The sequence below is a fragment of the Aristolochia californica genome, unplaced genomic scaffold (genome assembly GCF_029961685.1).
Source record: "Aristolochia californica isolate CCGP_79_NKW_82.1479 unplaced genomic scaffold, dmAriCali1.0.hap1 SCAF_11, whole genome shotgun sequence".
NCBI lineage: Eukaryota > Viridiplantae > Streptophyta > Magnoliopsida > Piperales > Aristolochiaceae > Aristolochia > Aristolochia californica.
In genome coordinates, this window is record NW_027181782.1 from 1,011,355 (window position 1) to 1,032,811 (window position 21,457).

Consider the following 21,457-nt stretch of genomic DNA (forward strand, 5'->3'; position numbering starts at 1 on the left):
TTTATTCTATTTAAATTGTATTTGATCATGTAAATATAAGTAATTTAAGTTCAAATTCACATGTACACGTCTTTGACGTGCCCTAGATTCTCATAGGGATTGAAATTGGTTGGGGTGGGCATCAGGTCGGGTTTACAGAGAATTCGACCCCATTCAATCCAAAAAATTCAGGTTGCGAAGTCATATGGGACTTTACTAGGGGTATTCGGTGAATTTGGACATGATGTGTGAGTTTTTGTATTGTTTAGTGCATTTGCAATAGTGAAAATAGTTTGATTAATTTTGAAATGTTTAAAAATGTTGTTGAAAATTTTTGAAGTGCTATGGACGGCCATAATCATGGGTCAAACAGATGGAACATGAGAACGTAAGACCTAATTATGTAGCATTTGTGGTTGTTTTAACTACTTGTAGTCATGGTGGGTTGATAGAAGAAGTTTGAAAATATTTTAATAGCATGAAGCAAGATTATAATATTTGACTGGGTTTAGAACATTATCCTGCTATAGCAGACCTTCTAGGAAGGGCAGGAAAGCTCGAGCAATCCTACAGTTTCATCTCAAGCATGAAAGTGGAGCCCACTGCCAGTGTCTGGTCAACTTTGTTCAGTGCTTGTAGAGTTCGCAAAAATATTCCATTGGTTGAAAAAGTGGCACAAAAAATTGTTCTGCTTGAGCCTGATAATATGGCATGTCATGTTCTTATGTCAAACATTTATGCTGGTAGTGGGAGATGGAAGGATGCAGTGACTTACGAAGGGAATGGGGATGAGGAAAAAACCAGCTTGTAGCTGGATTGAAGTTAAAAACAAACTGCATACATTCATAGCAGATGATAGATCCCACCCATTCTATGATAAAATACATGAGACCTTGAAGGTTTTGGGTGAGTTGATGGAGCGAGAAGGGTATGTTCCGTATACAGGTGATGTACTCCATGATGTGGAGCAAGAACAGAAGAGATACTTGTTGTGTAGTCATAGCGAGAGACTTGCTATAGCATTTGGTATCATTAGTACCCCCCCTGGAACAACTATTCGAGTCACTAAGAATCTAAGAGTGTGTATTGACTACCATACAGTTACTAAGTTCATATCAAAGATAGTGGCCAGATAGATAATTGCCAGGGATATCAGTCAATTTCACCATTTTAAGGATAGTCTGTGTTCTTGTGGAGACTATTGGTGAGTCATTACAATTAGCATTGATTTCCTTGTTGGCTTCATCCTTCGAAGAAGTTTGGTGAATGCACAGATGTCATTCACTGCACATCATCATGGCCATTGCTGAGTTGGTCTTTTGGTTGGAAGCAGTAAGTTGAATCCATTTGGCTATTTTATTTTTCTCTTTGTTTTTCCCTCTTTCCTGATGCGTGTCATTGGGAGAGAAGGGAGGGAAAGAGGTAGTGTTTGCTCCCTCTCTTTCTCTCTTTCTCTAAATTCTCATTTATTTGAACTTGTATTTTGATTGTTGAAAGCTAGGAAAGGTGGGAAAAGAAATATGTTTGTTTGTTTTTAGGTTACAATAGACTTAGAAAATGTTAATTAATCTTCCCTCAAGTTCCATTTTTTTTAATTTATAAAGGTAAAAATCTTGATGGATAAAAAGGACAAGGAGACAAAGGGGCATCGAGCACAAAAACTATATATCAAGAAGAAACAAACTCAAAAGAAATTCCAGAAAAAATGATAGGTAAGTCCTGGAGAGAGAGCCTTCTTGGTGTTTTGGTCAGCTGAAGAGTTGGCCTCCCGAGGGATATGGGACCAATCAATCTGGACAATGGCAAAATCTCCATGAATTGAGGGTCAAATCTCCAATGCAAATTTGCTGTCCCCCTATGCCCAAGTGATCACAGTTTGAAAATCTCCTTCCACACTGGCTTACTAAGATTATTCTTAAAAATTCTCAAACCATGAAGAAGTGAATGGATCTCAGCCGAGGTGCAATCTAACGTACCCAAGGGGTGACAATGTGAGAGGGGAACATGATCGGAGCGTTTACAAATCACACTGCCATAGCCAGAGGGCCTAGGTTTACTGAAGGAGCTCCCCAGTTCTTCTTTCTTATAATCTCCTGTCTCCTTGATGTTCTCTTTATTTTTGTTTGAAGATTCATTGATTTCCCAGAAAGATGATGTCTCATAATCTTTTTCGTTCTCTTTGGTTTTTTGTCGGTCCTTTTCTGTTATTTACTGTTCTTTTATGAGCTCCAAGAGTAACCTGCTCTAGAACTCATTGTAATCTCAAATTTCCTCTTATGACTAGTTTACAGGCTAGAGTTTGAAGTTGTTGATGTTCTTGTTTGGTTTGAGTCTAGCTGCTAATGCTGAAATCTTTAAGCTATTCTAAAGTATTCTTTGTGGTGTTCTTGTTTTCCTTTCCGGGGGTTTTTCATGTAAGCCATATTTTTGTGAAAAAAAACTTTATATTCTCTTTCACGTTTTCCCATGAATAAAAACTGAATATCTTTCATTTGTGGGTGGCTCTTTAGGGTTTTCCATTTGAAATTGGCTGGAAAGGAATAATCGTCATAGAATTAACAAGTTATTAAATAGAGACTGACACTAAACAGATTTTCTAGGTGGCATTTGCTAAGGTTCTTTGGAAATAAATCCCAATCATCTCTCCATTTCTGTTATTTCTAGAGATACAGATCTCCAGCAGAGGGAGCTCATTCCAGTTCCAGTAGTGAGATTCCACTACTATGGTTTACCTTAAACTCAACTTTGGTCTTGGCTTTTACTTGTCTGGGAGGTGCTCTTGGGCGATACAGTAGTACTGGCTGAATGAGTGTAGCTAACCACCCAATGAATTTTTTCCAAGAAACACCTTCACAAGAAATTTTGAGCATGTAGCTTTACTGAGGATTTCTTAAACCATGAAAATCTCCTGAATTCATAGGATAAAAAGACATCTCTGGAGGTTGGAGTGGTCAGAATAAAAAATATTTCTTACATATCTTCTGAAGTAAAAAAAGAATTATTTTCTTAGGAAATTTTGCTAGTAGAAACATGGAACACAATCCTCTTTATTACTAGTATGTTTCTTAAGCTTCTATATTGTTTAAGGGCACCCTACAAATGCCATTTTGAATTTGTTGCCTGTTGGGATGTTTTATCAAATTAAAGATGTATATAGTCTTAAGAACTTTAGGGAACTCAGTTCAAAATATTAAAGGAAAAAAAAAATTACAAGGAAGTAATATAATGGGAAAACTCTCCAACAGCTTGTTGTGGAGGAATGCCACTTTAGCTAGGTATTGTAATCTCTCTCTTTTTGCAATATATTCACACCTTTCTTCAAAAAAAAATATAATGGGAAAATTGTTAAGTGCTTACTTTATCACCTAAAAATGTACTTAGTAGGTGATGAATCTTTCTTAGGAAATTCTGCTAAAGACTATTGTTTTTTCTTGATCACATAATTAGAACTTTATCAACACCTTGGAAAAAAATGAGATTCTAAAATACTGAAATGTGCTATTATTAAGATTTTAAAGATCTGAAATGTTTAATCGTATGAGCACCTTTCTTGGAAAAATTTATATTTCCTGAAAATCTAATTTATTAGTTGTTTTTTGTGTTTTGTTCTAGTCAATCATGTTGAATATCATTCTTGCAAGTTCTACACACACTAACCTCAGTTTTACTTATACTCTATTTACATGCAGGTGACAGATTTAGCATAAATTCTCAGCTTGAGCATCTGTAGGTTAAATCTGTTAGAAGGAGGCTTATTGACTTGAATAGATGGTGAACTCCAAAACTCTAAAGCATTTTTCTTTGGTTTTTCGTTATTATATATCTACAGAAAACATTTTTCCATAGAACTATATTTGTTCTTATCACACAATTTTTTCAATATGTAGCAAATGGGCAGTGAAGTTTCGACGTGGCATGTATGCGTCTTTATGTTGATCACTACCGCATACTTGGCTTAATAATGAATCAATTGGAAGACCGATACAGTTTTATGAAGGTAATCTCCATCTAATTTTTCTAGCTATTATTTGTTGATCACTATGGGTTGAAGAAAGCTAAAGATTGTGGGTGAAAGGGTTGTGGGTATATAAAATAATACTAACGTGTGCAACTCTGGAAGAGGCCAGTCTGACCGGTCAATCTAACCGAGTAAAATATCTGGTCAGGGAGCTGGTTTAGGTTCCAATTTTTGGATGAACTGGTTTAGGGTTTCGGCAGAAGCTTTAGAAACATGCTAAGTGGTGGCTAAAAAGTAATTGAAATCAAGTAATCTCCTAGAAAACTTTCTCTTATTAAACTGTGTATAGAAAAATAAAGACTAAAACTTGTGATTCATATTATTTTCTTAAGAAAAAAAAGACTGATAAACTCTCAACAACTAGACTTTTCTTATAGAAAAAGACATGTTTTAACACGGACTTTCCTAGTTGAACGAATCCTTGGAGATGATCATTCCTTCTTAGAGTGCTTGATTGGATGAAACTCTTTGGTTCTTGATCAACTTGTGTTACACACATAAGAGATCTTCTCAACATATCCAATGGATTCTTCATCTTTATTTTCTACCGTGGGTTTTGGTGCCACATGTGTGGATGTATTTAACTTTACATGAGATTATGTAACTAGTGTTGCATGGGTCACCTATCATGAAGAACGTGCAAATAGTGATTTTGATTAATTTGGTGGATATGAATAATAGTCAGCCCTATACAACAATGCATATAATGTTTACATTTTTGAACATTGAAATGCTTTCTTATTTTACAAGGTCTCTTAGTATATTTTCTAGTTTCCTTGTTTCCTTTCTTGAAGTCTTGGAGAGTCAAATTTCCTGTGATGTGAGGCACGATCATCTTCTTTGTTGTTATTCGAGTTAATTGCCATCATGCAGGCTAGCCTTGACGCGAAGGATAAATCATCACGACATGGTGACATTTGTGATGGCTGGCATGTAGAACTGCATGGCTCACTGGTATGCTTTGTTTCCTATATCGGTGGCGTATAGGGAGATGGATGGAGTGAATAGACCAGAGAGAATGAGCAAAGAAGTATAACCTCCCATTACCCTCGTTCAAATAAAGACCAAATTTGCCTTTGTAAAATATTTTAAGAAATCAGCAGAAATGGCTTAACTTCTGTCTAATTGGTTTATATGTTTTTGGCTTGGGTTTTACATTTTTGATAAGATATTATTTGATTTATGTAAGAAACTGACTTTATAAACTGTTGGTGACTCATTTGCTAATGGGAACAGATAAATGATCTAAGCTTAATGTACACATAAAAATCCTTTAGTAAAAATAAGTATAATCATATTTCTTAGGATTTTGAGAACTAGCTATTTTTCTTTCAATAAACAAAGGTGTTGAAATTTCATTGCGGTGACAAACACATTATTTAGAGGAAATTGACCAACAAAACTAGAAAGTTCAAATGAAAATGTAATAGGTTTTTTGCTGTTTATATGTCGCTTTTATATTTGATACACTTGTTGAAATAAACCTAACAACTATTTTTGCTACTTTCAATTACTTTTGAAAGATAAAACTTTGAAAGTATCAATCAACTTTTGAAAGTTAAAACTCTTCTCATAAATAGCTTTGCTTGTTATGAGAAAGAAATTTTATGGTTTTTGTAATTTTACTTTAACCCCTCTTACTTGTTGTAAAACGAAAAATAAAACTACTAAAAGTTTCCACATAATCAAACCAAACAGATATATACCGGACAAAAACCATTGATGATAATTCATACCAACATTGTTTTTGTGCCATTATAGTATCAATCAATCTTCTTCGGTAGGTACAACTTCCTTGCACAAATAAGCAAGAGGTAGACAATTCATACTCTGCGACAATAGTCCCTAAAATTGTCAAGAAAAAGTAGAGTAAATACTTTGTATTTGTGAAACAAAAGGTTGATCAAATGTATCAGGCAAATAATGTTTACCAATTTATCATCTTGGTTTTAATAGATGCCTAGTTTTCCCTGACCATCTAGATCTTTTTTTTGAGTCTAGCAAACCATATGGTCATTGCCACAATACCCTTTTCCATGGTGTCATCACAAAATCGATAATAGGCAATCCTCCATGACCTTTTGAATATCAAAACAGCACAAAACCCCCAATAGCCAACGATAATACCTAACCCTACACTAACAAAAAACCTTGTCATTTCAGATTCATCATCTTTCTCTTTCTCGATCTCCGTATGGGGGGCACCTCATTTGTTGGACACAATGATAGTGGTGGCCCACACAGGTTGTCATTACCAATATATATTGATGAGTCGTTGAGTGTCTGTAACTGAAAATCAGAAGGTATCCTCCCTGATAAATTGTTGTAGGACAAGTTTAGCTTACTCAAGAAATTTAATGTCGATAAGCTTAAAGGCACTTCGCCAAAAAATTTATTTCTGGACAAATTCAAGGATTCTAATTGTTTCAAGGCTCCAATCTTGTTGGGAATATTTCCTTTCAAAGAATTACTTGACAAGTTCAAGCTCACTAGTCCAAGGAGACGTGTCAATTCTTAGGGAATATCTCCAGATCGACTATTTACTGAGAAATCTATGACATTATAAAATCCAAGTGTCCTACTATTTTCAAGTTCCACTCATTTTAGAATGATTACAATATTATCCAAAAATCCAAATACTAAAACATTCCCACTAGTTGAAAACTATTTATCATTATCAACATGTATCTTAGTCATTGCAGTAAAGTCTCCCAAAGATCGTGGAATAACCCCCAATAGATTGTTGTGTGAAAGATCCAAGTACTGAAGAGAACTAATATTCGATATTTGTGGAGGGATATTTTCGGAAATCATATTTGAGCGTAATGATAGAATCCTCAAACTCGATAAGTTTTCCCCCAGCCATGTCGGTATGACTCCAGATAGTTTGTTATGAGCAAGATCAAGAACGACCAACGACTTCATCTTTTTCATGGTTGAAGGGAGTTCTCCAGACAAAAAGTTATTCCTCAAGTTCAATGATGCAAGGACATGTATGTCACTTAGTGAGCTCGGAATTTCACCAGAAAAATTATTGTCCGAGAAATTTATGTTCCATAAAGACTTTGATTTATTTCCCCAACAGTCAAGAATATTGCCATGTAGATAATTGTTTGATAGATCAAGATGTCCTAAGTTTTCTAATTTGCAAAGTAAGGATGGAATGCTACCATTTAGAAAGTTATTTGAAATATCCAAGTATTGAAAATTTGGCATATTCTTCTCAAGAATTGGTCCAGAAAAAAAAATCATTTGAAAGAACCAAAATCTGTAAGAACGAATTTGGCAAGTTGCCCTGAAGCTGGTTGTGAGAAAAATCCAAATACTGCATGTTGACTATAATATTCCAAAACCAGTCTGAAACAATATCTGAAATACTTGAATTAGACATATAGAGAAAAGAAATGCCCCTATGGTGTTGAAGCCATGAGGGAAATTTTGGCCCCACTCGACAAGATGATATATCTATTGATGAGATGTTAGGAGGGAGCCATTGAGAATTAACAAATGTGAAGAAATTATTGGCAATATCAAAATAGCGCAGGTTTAACAGTTTTCCAATACTTTGGGGAATATAGCCTCCGAGTTTGTTGCCACGTAAGTATAACTCCTACAGTGATGATAAATTCCCAATCGATGAAGGAATGAATCCCGAAAATAAGTTGTCAGATAGATAAAGGAACTTTAAGGTCTTGAAATAACAAGTCTCTCCCAACCAAACTTGTAAATTTTCCTTCAATTGATTTCCTCTCACTTCTAAGATTTCTAAACTGTCAATCTCTCCCAACTATTAATAGAATTTTCTTTTAACTGTAAAATCCTCAAATAGCATAAATTACTAAAACTTGTTGGAATCCTACCATCAATTGACGTGGTGATGCAGAATCCACTGACCTAACTTTTGTACGCTTAGAGTTCAAATTTAGCTAGGCAAGTAAAGCATAATAAAATACTGAGTAGGGCTCCATGAAAGCAAATATAGAGCTGGTTGGTGATGGTCATTAATTTGGAACACCCAATTGCGTTCAGATTATTTTTTCATAGTATTCAAAATGAATTGATATCATTTTATAAAAATATTACTAATAAAAGACTGGTTGAATTGTCATCATTTTATAAAAATATTGCTAATACAACACCGATTGAATTGACATTATTTTATAAAAATATTGATAATACAAGACCGATTGAATTGACACCATTTTATAAAAATATTGCCAATTCAAAACCGATTGAATTGACATCATTTTATAAAAAACATTGCCAATACAAGACCGATTGAATTGACATCATTTCATAAAAAAATTGTAAAGTTGTCCTTGCCTTGTGTCTGATGTGCCATTAATTCTCCAACGAATAGTGACTAAGTCTTTTGCTTCAATGAACGAGAGGTCTCGATGGATTGTCCAGACATGCAGAAAATATAGAGCTGGTCTTGGTCACACATTGGAACGAATAACCAGTCAATTTCGAGTTAACAGTAACCAATATTTCAAATCTTATAAATGGCAGATGTTTGGATCGCCTGGGAAGACAACAAGTTGTGTTGGTTTGGGTGCACAGTCGGAGAATAGAATGGGCAACTCACTGTTTGGATTACTGTTTCTGGTGATCTCGTTCAGTTTAACATGCTGCAATTGGGTTGAAGCCGTGCTTTGCAAAGATGGGGAGAGAAGGGCTCTCACCAAGTTCAGAAATGGTCTGTATGATCCTTTGAATCGGCTATCTTCCTGGGATGATCTTCCGGATTGTTGCAAATGGGGAGGAATCACTTGCAACAAGAAAACTGGGTATGTTATCAAACTTGACCTTCTAAATACTGGCAACTGGAATTTAAGTGGTGAATTAGATCCAAGTCTCCTGGAACTAAAGCATCTAAGCTACTTAGATTTGAGTTTTAACAGCTTTGATGGCAATTCAATCCCAGCTTTTTTAGGTTCTCTCACTGAGCTAAGGTACTTGAACCTATCGGGTGCTGGTTTTAAAGGGATTATTCCTTCCCAACTTGGGAATCTCTCCATGCTTGAGTACTTAGATGTCTCTTGTTATGAGCATTGGAATGTTTATTTGCATGGCTTGGCCATTGACAACCTTCAATGGTTAGGAAAAATGACAAATCTTAAATACCTTAACATGAATGGTGTGGACCTGTCAAGTACAAATGAAGATTGGCTTCATATACTAAATAGGCTTCCTTCCCTTATTGAGGTTCATCTTGGAAACTGTTATCTATCTGCTATTCCACTCACTCTTCCCTTTGTCAATATCACAGCTCTTCGTGTACTTGGTCTTTCATCAAATCAATTCTACTCCATGATTCCTACCTGGATCATTAGTCTCAATAACCTTGTGTCATTGGATTTGTCCTCTAATGACATCTATGGCCCTATTCCCTTTTGGTTCCCAAAACTAGAATTATTGCAAGAAATAAAACTAGGGTGGAATTATGACCTCCAAGGGAACCTGTCACACATACTTGAAGGCTTCGGGAGAATGATAAAGAGAATAGATCTGTCCGGAAACAATTTCAAAGGAGAAATACCAGGGTCCATTGGGAATATGACCTCCCTTATTGAATTGGATTTGATGGATAATGGAATTACTGGAAGTATTCCTGAAAGCATAAGCAATCTCCGAAATTTAGAAGTTTTGCGTTTGAATGGAAACGGCATAAGTGGAGAGATGATTCTTGACAAAATATGTCGACTAAAGAAGCTCAAAGACCTTTTGCTCAAAGGATGCATGCTTTCAGGTCCTATACCTCGGTGTCTAGGTGAGTTGTCTTTCCTTGAGACACTAGATCTTGGTTCAAATAATTTGAGTGGAGTTCTTCCGGAGACTCTGGGACAACTAGCTCACTTAGAAACGATGTTTATTGGAGACAATTCTCTATCAGGTACCGTTTCCCGAGTTCATTTCAGAAATTTGAGCAAATTAAAAGAACTAAACATGTCCTCCAACTCTTTAGCCCTTCAATTCCACGAGTGGTCACCTCCATTTCAACTCCATCGTGTCATTCTGAGCTCATGTAACTTAGGTCCATACTTCCCTTCTTGGTTAAAACTGCACAAAAATATGTCCTTATTGGATATCTCTAATACAAGCATTTCAGATGATATACCAGATGGGTTTTGGGACTTCACCCCTCAAATGGGCATATTAGATCTTTCATATAATAAGATAAAAGGGAATTTACCAGACCCTTTTAAGATGAAGGAAGATGGATATGGCTTTTACCTCGATATCTCCAACAACAATTTCTCTGGACCCCTTCCTCAAGGACTAGGCCATTTTAAATTCTTTTTGGCTTCAAATAATCACATCAATGGTACTATCCCATTGTCGATTGTAGAATCAACACGACTAAGTATATTTGACTTGTCAAGAAACAAACTGAAGGGCAACATTCCCCCAACAATTGGTAATTGCACAGGGCTTAAGGTGCTTGACTTGAGTGAAAATTTTTTGCAAGGAGAAATACCAGAATCTTTGGGTCACATACGGGGTCTCACATATTTACACCTGAACAAGAACAATATATCTGGAGGAATTCCAAATTTGTTAAATAGTAGTGGGAGTTTACGGGTTATTGACCTTGGTGAGAATAATTTGTTTGGAGACATTCCACCATGGATCGGTGATATTGTAGCACTTAAGAGACTCAGCTTGCGAGCCAATTTGTTCTCTGGGGAAATTCCGCTGCATCTCTCAAAGGCAAGTTCACTTCAAGTATTGGATTTGTCAGAGAACAAACTAATTGGTACACTTCCTCCAAATTTTGGGAATTTGTCAGCAATGAGAATCCAAAACATGTTTTATTTTTCTGAATTGATTGATTCCCCAATGCTACACGGTGATGACGATAACGATTATAAAGATAAGTTACTAGTGACAACAAAAAATCAGATATTGGAATACACAAGGATACTCCCACTTGTTACAAGTTTGGACCTTTCCAACAATGATTTGGTCGGCGATGTCCCGGATGAATTAACAAGACTAGTAGGTCTTCACACATTAAACTTGTCTGGAAATCACTTCACAGGAAAGATTCCAGAAAACATTGGCAACTTGAACTTGTTGGAGTCACTTGATCTATCAAAAAATCAGTTCCTTGGTTTGATTCCTCAAAGCTTGTCAAACATGACTTCATTAGTGTACTTAAATTTATCCTACAACAACTTGTCTGGCACAATTCCAACCGGTCCACAACTCCAACTTCTTGACAAATCAAGTTACATAGGCAATGCTCAACTCTGTGGACCTCCCCTTTCTGATTGTCCAGATGTTGATTTGACACGAGGTGATAAAGCTACTAGCAGCAATGAAGAAGGAGGAGGAGATGAAATGGCCTGGTTCTATGCGGGCATTGGCCCTGGATTTGCAGTAGGGTGCTCAGGAATCTTATTGACTTTGATATTCAAAAAGTCATGGAGAGTTGTTCTTTTTCGATTTGCAGATGGTTTCTCATCCTGAACGGAGCAGGCAAACGAAGAATAAGTTGCAGACTCTAGTTGTATTTATTGTTCTTAGTATATTGAAAGAAGGTATGTTTAGTTTACAAAGACGATAAATGAAAATAAATTGTCTGTTTCTTCTCGTCAAACTTTTTCTTCTTATAAATTTGAGAGGAAGTCCGAATGGGACTCTCACATGTGAACTCCTTATGGACTTGGGTGGAGAGGAGTCCCACCTACCTTGTGACAAATCAAAGAAAGAGACAAAGAGAGGAGTTTCAGAGGGACCTGTGCAGGAAACCGAAGGCTGCTCTCCACAAATTTCATGGGTAAGTCTCACGTAAAACCCTTCCCAATGTAACAGGAATGTACGTAATTCAGCCCAGACTCTGTGTGGCATTTTCAGGCTCCGAAGTGCTCCGCCACAATCCGACGCTGAATCCTCCCCGTAGCAGTCTTGGGGACGGAGTCGGTGATGAAGACTAGCTTAGGGATTTCGAAGGAAGCCAGATTCTTCTTGCAGGACCTCAGCACCTCGGCTTCGTCAATCTCCGCCCCCTCTCTTGGAATAATCGCATATTTTAAAGAATGCGGTATAATTTTTCTGGTGAAGCCTGGAAACACACTGAAAGAGGTGATTCTTTTTATTTCTTTTTTCCTGTGAGCAGGAAATTCATACTTTTCTCTGCTTTTTGTCTTTTTCTCTTTTTATTTTCTTAAAATTTTCCGATTTCTCACCTCTTCGCCGTATTTGTCGTCGGGAACACCAAACGCTACGGCCTGAGTCACATCTGGGTACGACAAAAGAATCGCGTCCACTTCAATGGGGGATATCTGCTTAGCCGGGAAGAAGAAAGAGGGTTCTTTTAGTAAATAACATACCTCCGCGGTTGACGAGCTCTTTGATGCGGTTCAGGAGGATCTGGTGGATGGTGGGAACCGCCGTGTAAAAGGTAGCGCCAGAGGCTCGCATGTCGGACCAGAACGAGGAGGCGGAAAACCGGACGGAGGCCGGAAGCGTGACCGCCGCACCGGCGGTGAGGGAGCTGAGTAGACCGGCGCGCAGGCCGTGGACGTGAAAGAGTGGGGGAACAACCACCCTCGAATCGGACTCGGTGAGTTTGTACACAGATTTGATAATTTGAACCGAAGCCCCGAGGATTCACTGGGTTAGCGGGACTCCTTTCGGCCGGTTGGTCGTGCCGGTGTTGTGTAGGTATGGTTCCTCGGTGGAGGCAGCGACTCGGATGTTCTGCCACGTGGCGCTTTTTGACGGTAAGGAGGAGTGTACGTGCCTCGGGATGGGTTTCCATGGAAAATCTCTTCACCGCGGTTGAGGGGCACGTGGCTCTCTTTGACGGTCAGGAGGAGTGTACATGCCTCGGGATGGGTTTCCATGGAAAATCTCTTCACCGCGGTTGAGGGGCAGGTGGCCGACTTGGGGATTGACATGGACAGACGTGGAAAACTTGTATAAGAAAGGCTAATACATCCTATACTGTATTATACTGTATTGTACGTGTATCTGATTACGTATTTCTGTATTTTGTGTTCCAAAGAAAGGGAAGAGGAAGGTAGAGTAGAAGGCAAGGATAATCTTTTTTCATTAAGAGACTAATCAACGTGTTTTATGGAGATTATAAAGCAATCTCTAGGAAATTGTAGTCTAAAATACCTTAACATGAATGGTGCATATATATCAAGCGCAAATAAAGATTGGCTTCATATACTAAATAGGCATACTTCCCTTGTTGAGGTTCATCTGGAAAATTGTAATCTATCTGCTATTCCTCTCATTCTTCCTGTTGTCAATATCATGTCTCTTTGTGTACTTGATCTTTCATTAAATGACTTATACTCTGGATGGCTAGTCTCAGTAACCTTGTGTCATTGGATTTGTTTGATAACGCCCTTTAGAATCGGAGTGGAATTCTTACCTGGGAACTTGTCACACATATTTGAAGGCTTTGGGAGAAAGATAAAAGAGAATAGATCTGTCTTGGAACAATTTAGAAGGAGAAATATCTGGGTCCATTGAGAATATGACCTTGCTTATTGAACTTCGTTTGTCACAAAATGGAATTAATGAAAGTATTCCTGAAAGCATAAGCATTCTCCGGAATTTAAAAGTTTTGGATTTGGCGTATAATGGAATTATTGGAAGTATTCCTAAAAGCATAATCAATCTCCGAAATTTAGAAGTTATGGATTTGGCTAGAAACCTCATAAATGAGGAGATGATTATTGACCGAATGTGTCGATTAAAGAAGCTCAAAGCCCTTTTTCTCCAACGATGCATGCTTTCAGGTCCTATACTTGGTGTTAGGGTGAGTTGTCTTTCCTTGAGATGCTAGATCTTGGTTCAAATAAGTGGAGTTCTTCCGAAGACTCTGGGACAATTAGCTTACTTAACGACGATGCTTATTGGAAGCAATTCTCTATCAGGTACCGTTTCTGGAGTTCATTTCAGAAATTTGAGCAAATTAGGACAACTGGACATGTCCTCCAACTCTTTAGCCTTTCAATTTCATGATTGGTCACCTCCATTTCAACTTGTTGATGTCTGGTTGAGTTCATGTAACTTAGGTCCAAACTTCCCTTCTTGGTTAAAACTTCAAAAAGATACAATCTCAATTTTGGATATCTCAATTGCAAGTATTTCATATGATATGCCGGATTGGTTTTGGGACTTCGTCCCTCAACTTCTCGTATTAGATCTTTCATCTAATAAGATAAAGGGGAATTTACCAGACCCTTTTAAGATGAGGGTATTTGGAATTGTTTGTTTAAACTCAAACTTATTTTGGGGTCCTTTACCAAACTTATTTTACAGAGACGATAATGAAAATAAATTGTCTGTTTCTCTTCAAACTTTTTCTTCTTATAAATTTGAGAAAAAGTCCGAATGAGACTCTCACATGGACTTGGGTGGAGATGAATCCCACCATCCTTGTGACAAATCAAAGAAATAAAAGAAAGAGACAAAGAGAGGAGTTTCAGAGGGACCTGTGCAGGAAACCGAAGGCTGCTCTCCACAAATTTCATGGGTAAGTCTAACGTAAAATCCTTCCCAATGTAACAGGAATGTAACACTGGGTTGAGCGGGTTTAAGAAGGCAAACGGAGGGGGCAGGAGTTCCTCGGTGGAGGCGAGACTCGGGTAGTTCTGCCACGTGGTGCTTTTTTACGGTCAGCAAGAGATGTACATGCCTCGGGATGGGTTTCCCCTGAAAATCTCTTCACCACGGTTGATGGCCACGTGGCCGACTTGGGGTTGACGTGGACAAACGCTTCTTTTCCTCGGGAAAGACTGTATAAGAAAGGCTAACATATCGTGTACGTGTATCCGACCCCATTCAATCGAAAAACACTCGGGTTGGGAATTTTAGTTTCACCCCCTGGATTAGGGACAGATAGAAAAAAAAAAAAAACCTGCTCGGTTTCGAGTCAGGGATGGGTTTCCCCATATTTAACCTGAATCTGACATAAACCCAACTCACATACGAGACAAAAGATATAAATCAAAAGTTGAGACAGGTGGGGTTTAGAGGGAGGAGGAGGAGAGGAAGCAAGATTGTCCTACTAAGGTGGTGGTGTAAGTGGAAAGTTGTGGGTGCAAATGCACCAGAGACCTCCAACTGACTCCATCCAAACTACATGATAGCCTATAGGGAAGCCTCTAAACATTGGATATTATTCTTGGGGCCACAAAACGTCTCAAGCTTAGACTACTGAGTTTTATTTTCCTGGAAGGAGGAGTCATTTGAAGCCCTCGACACGCTACAACTATAGTCAACAGCCATTTAGTCATTCTCCTTTTTGGACGAGTAGGGCTCCATGAAAGCAAATATAGAGCTCGTCAGTGATGGTCATTAATTTGGAACACCCACCACCCACTTGCGCTCAGCGTGTTGGAAGGAGAAGTCATTTCATCAAGAGGGTCCTAATTTACTGGTCCTGTTGCTTTCAGGCGAAGACTTAACTTTTCATTTCTGTAGAAAAAATGCATCCATGGTTGAAGAAATAAATGCACAACATTAACGGTTCATTGAACGAGGGGTCTCCATGGATTGTCCTGACATGCAGAAAATGTAGACCTGGTCGTCGTTACAGATTGGAATGGATAACCAGTCAATTTCCGAGTTAACACATCTTCCAAATCTTATAAATGGCAGATGTTTGGAACGTCTGGGAAGACTACAAGTCGTGTTGGTTTGGCTGCACAGTCGGAGAATAGAATGGGTAACTCTCTGTTTGGAATACTTTTTCTGGTGATCTCGTTCAGTTTAACATACTGCAGTTGGGTTGAAGCTGCGCATTGCAAGGATAGGGAGAGAAGGGCTCTCACCAAGTTCAGAAATGGTCTGCATGATCCCTTCAATCGGCTATCTTCCTGGGATGATCTTCCGGATTGTTGCAAATGGGGAGGAATCACTTGCAACAAGAAAACTGGGTATGTTATCAAACTTGACCTTCTAAATACTGGCAATTGGAATTTAAGTGGTGAATTAGATCCAAGTCTCCTGGAACTAAAGCATCTAAGCTACTTAGATTTGAGTTTTAACAGCTTTGCTGGCAATTCAATCCCACCTTTTTTAGGTTCTCTGAGTGAGCTAAGGTACTTGAACCTATCGGGAATCAAATTAGGTGGAGAAATACCAGGGTCCATTGGGAATATGACCTCGCTTATTGAACTGGATTTGTCGGATAATGGAATTATTGGAAGTATTCCTGAAACCATAAGCAATCTCCGGAATTTAGAAGTTTTGCGTTTGTATGGAAATAGCATAAAAGGGGGGATGATTCTTAACCGAATGTGTCGACTAAAGAAGCTCAAAGTCCTTTCTCTCGAAGGATGCATGCTTTCAGGTACTATACCTCGGTGTCTGGGTGAGTTGTCTTTCCTTGAGACGCTAGATCTTGGTTCAAATAATCTGAGTGGAGTTCTTCCGGAGACTCTAGGACAACTAACTCACTTAGAAATGATGTTTATTGGAAACAATTCTCTATCAGGTACCATTACAGAAGTTCATTTCAGAAATTTGAGCAAATTAAAAGTACTAGACATGTCCTTCAACTCTTTAGCCCTTCAATTTCATGAGTGGTCACCCCCATTTCAACTCGATTTTGTCATTCTGAGCTCATGTAACTTAGGTCCAGACTTCCCTTCTTGGTTAAAATTGCAAAAAGATACGATCTCAATTTTGGATATCTCGAATACAAGCATTTCATATGATATACCAGATTGGGTTTGGGACATCACCCCACAACTTGACATATTAGATCTTTCATATAATAAGATAAAGGGGAATTTACCAGAACCTTTGAAGACGAAGAAAGGTGGATTTATTGGTTTGAACTCAAACTTATTTTGGGGTCCTATACCAAATTTGATAGGTAATATCAGTGACCTCAATATCTCCAACAACAATTTCTCTGGACCCCTTCCTCAAGGACTAGGCTATTTGCGATGCTTTATGGCATCAAATAATCACATCGATGGTACTATCCCATCGTCAATTGGAAACAGCACATCACTTGTTGTGCTTGACTTGAGTGAAAATTTTTTGCAAGGAAAAATACCAGAATCTTTGGGTCAGATACAAGATCTCTCATCTTTACACCTGAACAAGAACAATCTATCTGGAGGAATTCCAAATTTGTTAAATAGTAGTGGGAAGTTGTATACTATTGACCTTAGTGAAAATAATTTGTCTGGAGACATTCCAGCATGGATTGGTGATCTTCAAGCACTTAGGAGACTCAACTTGCGGTCCAATTTGTTCACTGGGGAAATTCCGCTTCAACTCTCAAAGGCAAGTTCACTCCAAGTACTGGATTTGTCAACGAACAAACTAATTGGTTCAATTCCTCCAAGTTTTGGGAATTTGTCAGGAATGAAAATCCGGAACATGTATGATTTTTCTTTCAAATCGCAATCACGCAGAATTTTTCAAGAGAAGTTACTTGTGACAACAAAAAATCAGATAATGGAATATACAAGGACACTCCCACTTGTTACAAGTTTGGACCTTTCTAACAACAATTTGGTCGGTGATGTCCCAAAGGAATTAACAAGGCTAGTAGGTCTTCACATATTGAACTTGTCTGCAAATCACTTCACTGGAAAGATTTCAGAAAATATCAGTAACTTGAACTTGTTGGAGTCACTTGATCTATCAAGAAATCAGTTCTTTGGTTTGATTCCTCAGAGCTTGTCAGATTTGAATTTCTTAGTGTGGTTAAATTTATCATACAACAACTTGTCAGGAAGAATTCCAACTGGTCAACAACTAGGACTTCTTAAGGAATCAAGTTACATAGGCAATGCTCAACTCTGTGGACCTCCCCTTTCTGAGTGTCCAGATGTTGATTCGACTGGAGGTGATAAAGCTACTAGCAGCAATGAAGAAGGAGGAGATGACATGGCCTGGTTCTATGCAGGCATTGGCCCTGGATTTGCAGTAGGGTGCTCAGGAATCTTATTGACTTTAATATTCAAAAAGTCGTGGAGAATTGTTCTTTTTCGATTTGCAGATGGTTTCTCATCCTAAACGTAGCAGGTAAATGAAGAATAAGTTGCAGACACTGGTTGTATTTATTGTTCTTAGTATATATTGAAAGAAGGAATGTTTATTTTACAAAGACGATAGATGAAAATAAATTGTCTGTTTCTCTTCAAACTTTTTCTTTCTTATAAAGTTGAGAGCAAGTCCGAATGGGACTATCACATGGACTTGGGTGGAGATGAATCCCACCTTCCTTGTCACAAATCAAAGAAAATAAAAGAAAGAGACAAAGAGAGGAGTTTCAGAAGGACCTGCGCAGGATGTGGGCGAACAGAAGGCTGCTCTCCACAAATTTCATGGGTAAGTCTCACGTAAAACCCTTCTCAATGTAACAGGAATGTACGTAATTCAGCCCAGAATCTGTGTGGCATTTTCAGGCTCCGAACTTGGGCACCTTGGCGGCGGAGAAGTGCTCCGCCACAATCCGACGCTGAATCTTCCCCGTTGCAGTCTTGGGCACGGAGTCGGTGATGAAGACTCGCTTGGGGACTTTGAAGGAAGCCAGATTCTTCTTGCAGTTCCTCAGCCCCTCGGCTTCGTCAATCTCCGCCCTCTGGTGAAGACTGGACACACACACTTCTGAGAAGATGTCCTATATAAAGCCTGGACACACACTGAAAGAGGTGATTTTTTTAATTTCTTTTTTCCTGTGAGTGGGAAATTCATACTTTTCTCTGCTTTCTTTCTTTTACTCTTTTCATTTTCTTAAAATTTTCCGATTTCTCACATCGTCGCCGTATTTCTCGTCGGGAACACCGAACGCTACGGCCGGAATCACATCTGGGTGCGACAAAAGAACTGCGTCCACTTCAATTGGGGATATCTGCTTTGCCGGGAAGAAGAAAGAGGGTTCTTTTAGTAATAACATACATACCTCCGCGGTTGATGAGCTCCTTGATGCGGTTCAGGAGGATCTGGTGGATGGTGGGAACCGCCGTGTCAAAGGTAGCGCCAGAGGCTCGCATGTCGGACCAGAACGTGGAGGCGGAAAATCGGCCGGAGGCCGGAAGCCTGATCGCCGCCTCGGCGGTGAGGGAGCTGAAAAGACCGGAGAGCAAGCCGTAGACGTGGAAGAGTGGGAGAACAATCACCGTCGAATCGGACTCTGTGAGTTTGTACACAGATTTGATATTTCGAACCGAAGCCCCGAGGTTTAACTGGGTTAGCGGGACTCCTTTCGACCGGCTGATGGTGCTGGAGGTGCGAAGGAAAAGCGACACGTCGGAGGGATCGTTGACGAGTTCGGCGATCGACTCGTTTTCCGATTCGAACTGTGGTAGGGAGTGTGTGACAGGCGAGTCGGGGTGTGGAAGTGACGCGATGGCGTTAGGGATGTTCAGTTTGCTGGTGGCGGCGGGATGGTCGGTGTGGGAGGTGATCAGATATTATGACTCCGAGTCAGAGAGGGAAAACTCGAAGTCGTCCAAGGTGTACGCTGGGTTGAGCGGGTTTAAGAAGGCAAACGGAGGGGGGAGGGGTTCCTCGGTGGATGCGCGACTCGGGTGGTCTGACACGTGGCGCTTTTTGACGGTCAGCAGGAGTGTCTATGCCTCGGGATGAAAATCTCTTCACCGCGGTTGAGGGCCACGTGGCCGACTTTGGGGATTGACGTGGACAAGAGCCACTTTTCCTCGGGAAAGCTTGTATAAGAAAGGCTAATATATCGTATATTGTATTATATTGTATTGTACGTATATCTGGTTACGTATTCCAGTATTTGGTGTGCCAAAGTAAGAGACTAATCTTTTTCATTAAGAGACTAATCAACGTGTTTTATAGAGATTATAGAAGCATTTAGAGGATAATCACAAATGTCAGAAACAAGACTACAAAACCTAGTTTTGGACTTTATCTTGATTAAGACTTGACACCACGAAATAAAATATTAAAAATCAAAACCTATAATTTTTTTAAAAATTCTCCTAATATGATTCCAAATTACTTCATATATATTTTTTAATATATAATTAAATTACATAAAAACCTCAATTAAAAATTTCTTATACCCTAAAACTCCTATTTTCATTTCTTTTATTCTATTTAAATTGTATTTGATCATATAAATATAAGTAATTTAAGTTCAAATTCTTCTAAAAAAAGGATAAATGATATTTAAAATATAATTATAATTATTTTAAATTGGTAGATATGTTATCTTTTTTTTTGCATACCTAACATAATATTAATTTAGATGAAGATTTTTATTTTATTTTACAAGTATAATCTCTAAAATAATAAAAAAATCATGTATTATATGTCGAGTCAACTCAAAGTCGAACCAACTTGACTACTCGTAAACCATGGCTAATGTTCCTCATATTGTGGGTGCATCGGTGTCGAAATGAATCGTGTACCAGTTGATATGTATCATATTTCGCCTTAGCTAACATGAGGTGTATCGGCCGGCCAATAAAGGCTAATGCAAGGAAATATATGTTAACTGATACAATGAAGTCGATACATACATGTATCATATACAACAAATAGAGGCTAATGCAAGAAAATATATGTCAACCGATACAAGGAAGTTGATACATATATGTATCAGATACAGCAAATAGAGGTTAATGCAAGAAAATATATGCCAACCGATACAAGGAAGTCGATACATATATGTATTGGATACAGCCAATAGATGAACATCTCATGTATATAAATTTTAGATAAATCTTTATATTATTTTTAAAATACAACATTATGTAGACTTTTCAGGTCAAATTCCCCTCATCCTATCCTGGGATTGGGGAGAATCAAAAACTAGTAAAAGTAATAAAAAAACTAGTTTATTTTTTCATATCTTTTTAGCTTATATTTTTATTAATTTCTATTTAAGAAGCAAACAAAATCTTATTTTTCTTTTCTTTTTCATTTTTTCTGGGTCAAAAGAATTAGAGTAAAAAAATTATTTGTCTCCTAAAATTAACACAAAAACTAAAAAAATTTAAAAATTTTATGTCAAATCTTTGATGTTTCCTTGACAACTACAATTATTTTTAAAATTACCAAATAAGATAATGCAGATATCAGTGTTCTTATTCATCTCACTAAAACAAAATGACCAAATTTTCTATATATTTAAGAAGACCTAAGGTGGTGGTGTAAGTGAAAAGTTGTAGATGCAAATGCACCGAGGCCTCCATCAACTCGAGGGTATGTGAAATTGAAAGTTATTACACTATCACTTACCCAAAAACGTTAGTGTGCGTACTTGAAGAAAAGTGAAAATGAATGAACTAGTTCATTAACTTTCACTCACTCCAGTGTAATAAGAAGGAAAGTGAATTCCGACCCCAAACCTGGTTCATTCACTCTTACTCGTTCCTCCGACACTCTTTGCGTCCCGCTCTCGCCGCCCCCTCTCTATTTATTTATTTATTTATATAAGATAATATAGACAATGTAGATATTTATTTATAAACTATAAAAATAAACATC

The 21,457-nt window shown here is 38.1% G+C and overlaps 2 protein-coding genes and 2 pseudogenes across 2 annotated transcripts; 2 read left to right on the forward strand and 2 right to left on the reverse strand.

Annotated features, from left to right (window-relative positions):
• Positions 1-6,151: 6,151 nt before the first annotated feature.
• Positions 6,152-7,965, reverse strand: LOC137944501 (receptor-like protein EIX2; annotated as a pseudogene).
• Positions 7,966-8,572: 607 nt separating this feature from the next.
• Positions 8,573-14,363, forward strand: LOC137944502 (receptor-like protein EIX2). The gene is made up of 4 exons (XM_068790185.1): positions 8,573-11,383; positions 11,457-11,544; positions 13,468-13,655; positions 13,809-14,363. The coding sequence occupies exons 1-4, from the start codon at positions 8,573-8,575 to the stop codon at positions 14,361-14,363; spliced, it is 3,642 nt and encodes a 1,213-aa protein (XP_068646286.1).
• A 1,265-nt stretch (positions 14,364-15,628) lies between these two features.
• Positions 15,629-18,240, forward strand: LOC137944503 (receptor-like protein EIX2). Its single transcript, XM_068790187.1, has 2 exons — positions 15,629-18,016; positions 18,156-18,240. Exon 1 carries the CDS (start codon positions 15,629-15,631, stop codon positions 18,005-18,007), a length of 2,379 nt encoding a protein of 792 aa, XP_068646288.1. The 3' UTR covers positions 18,008-18,016; positions 18,156-18,240.
• LOC137944505 (probable CoA ligase CCL9) lies at positions 18,130-21,062 on the reverse strand (annotated as a pseudogene).
• Positions 21,063-21,457: the final 395 nt, after the last annotated feature.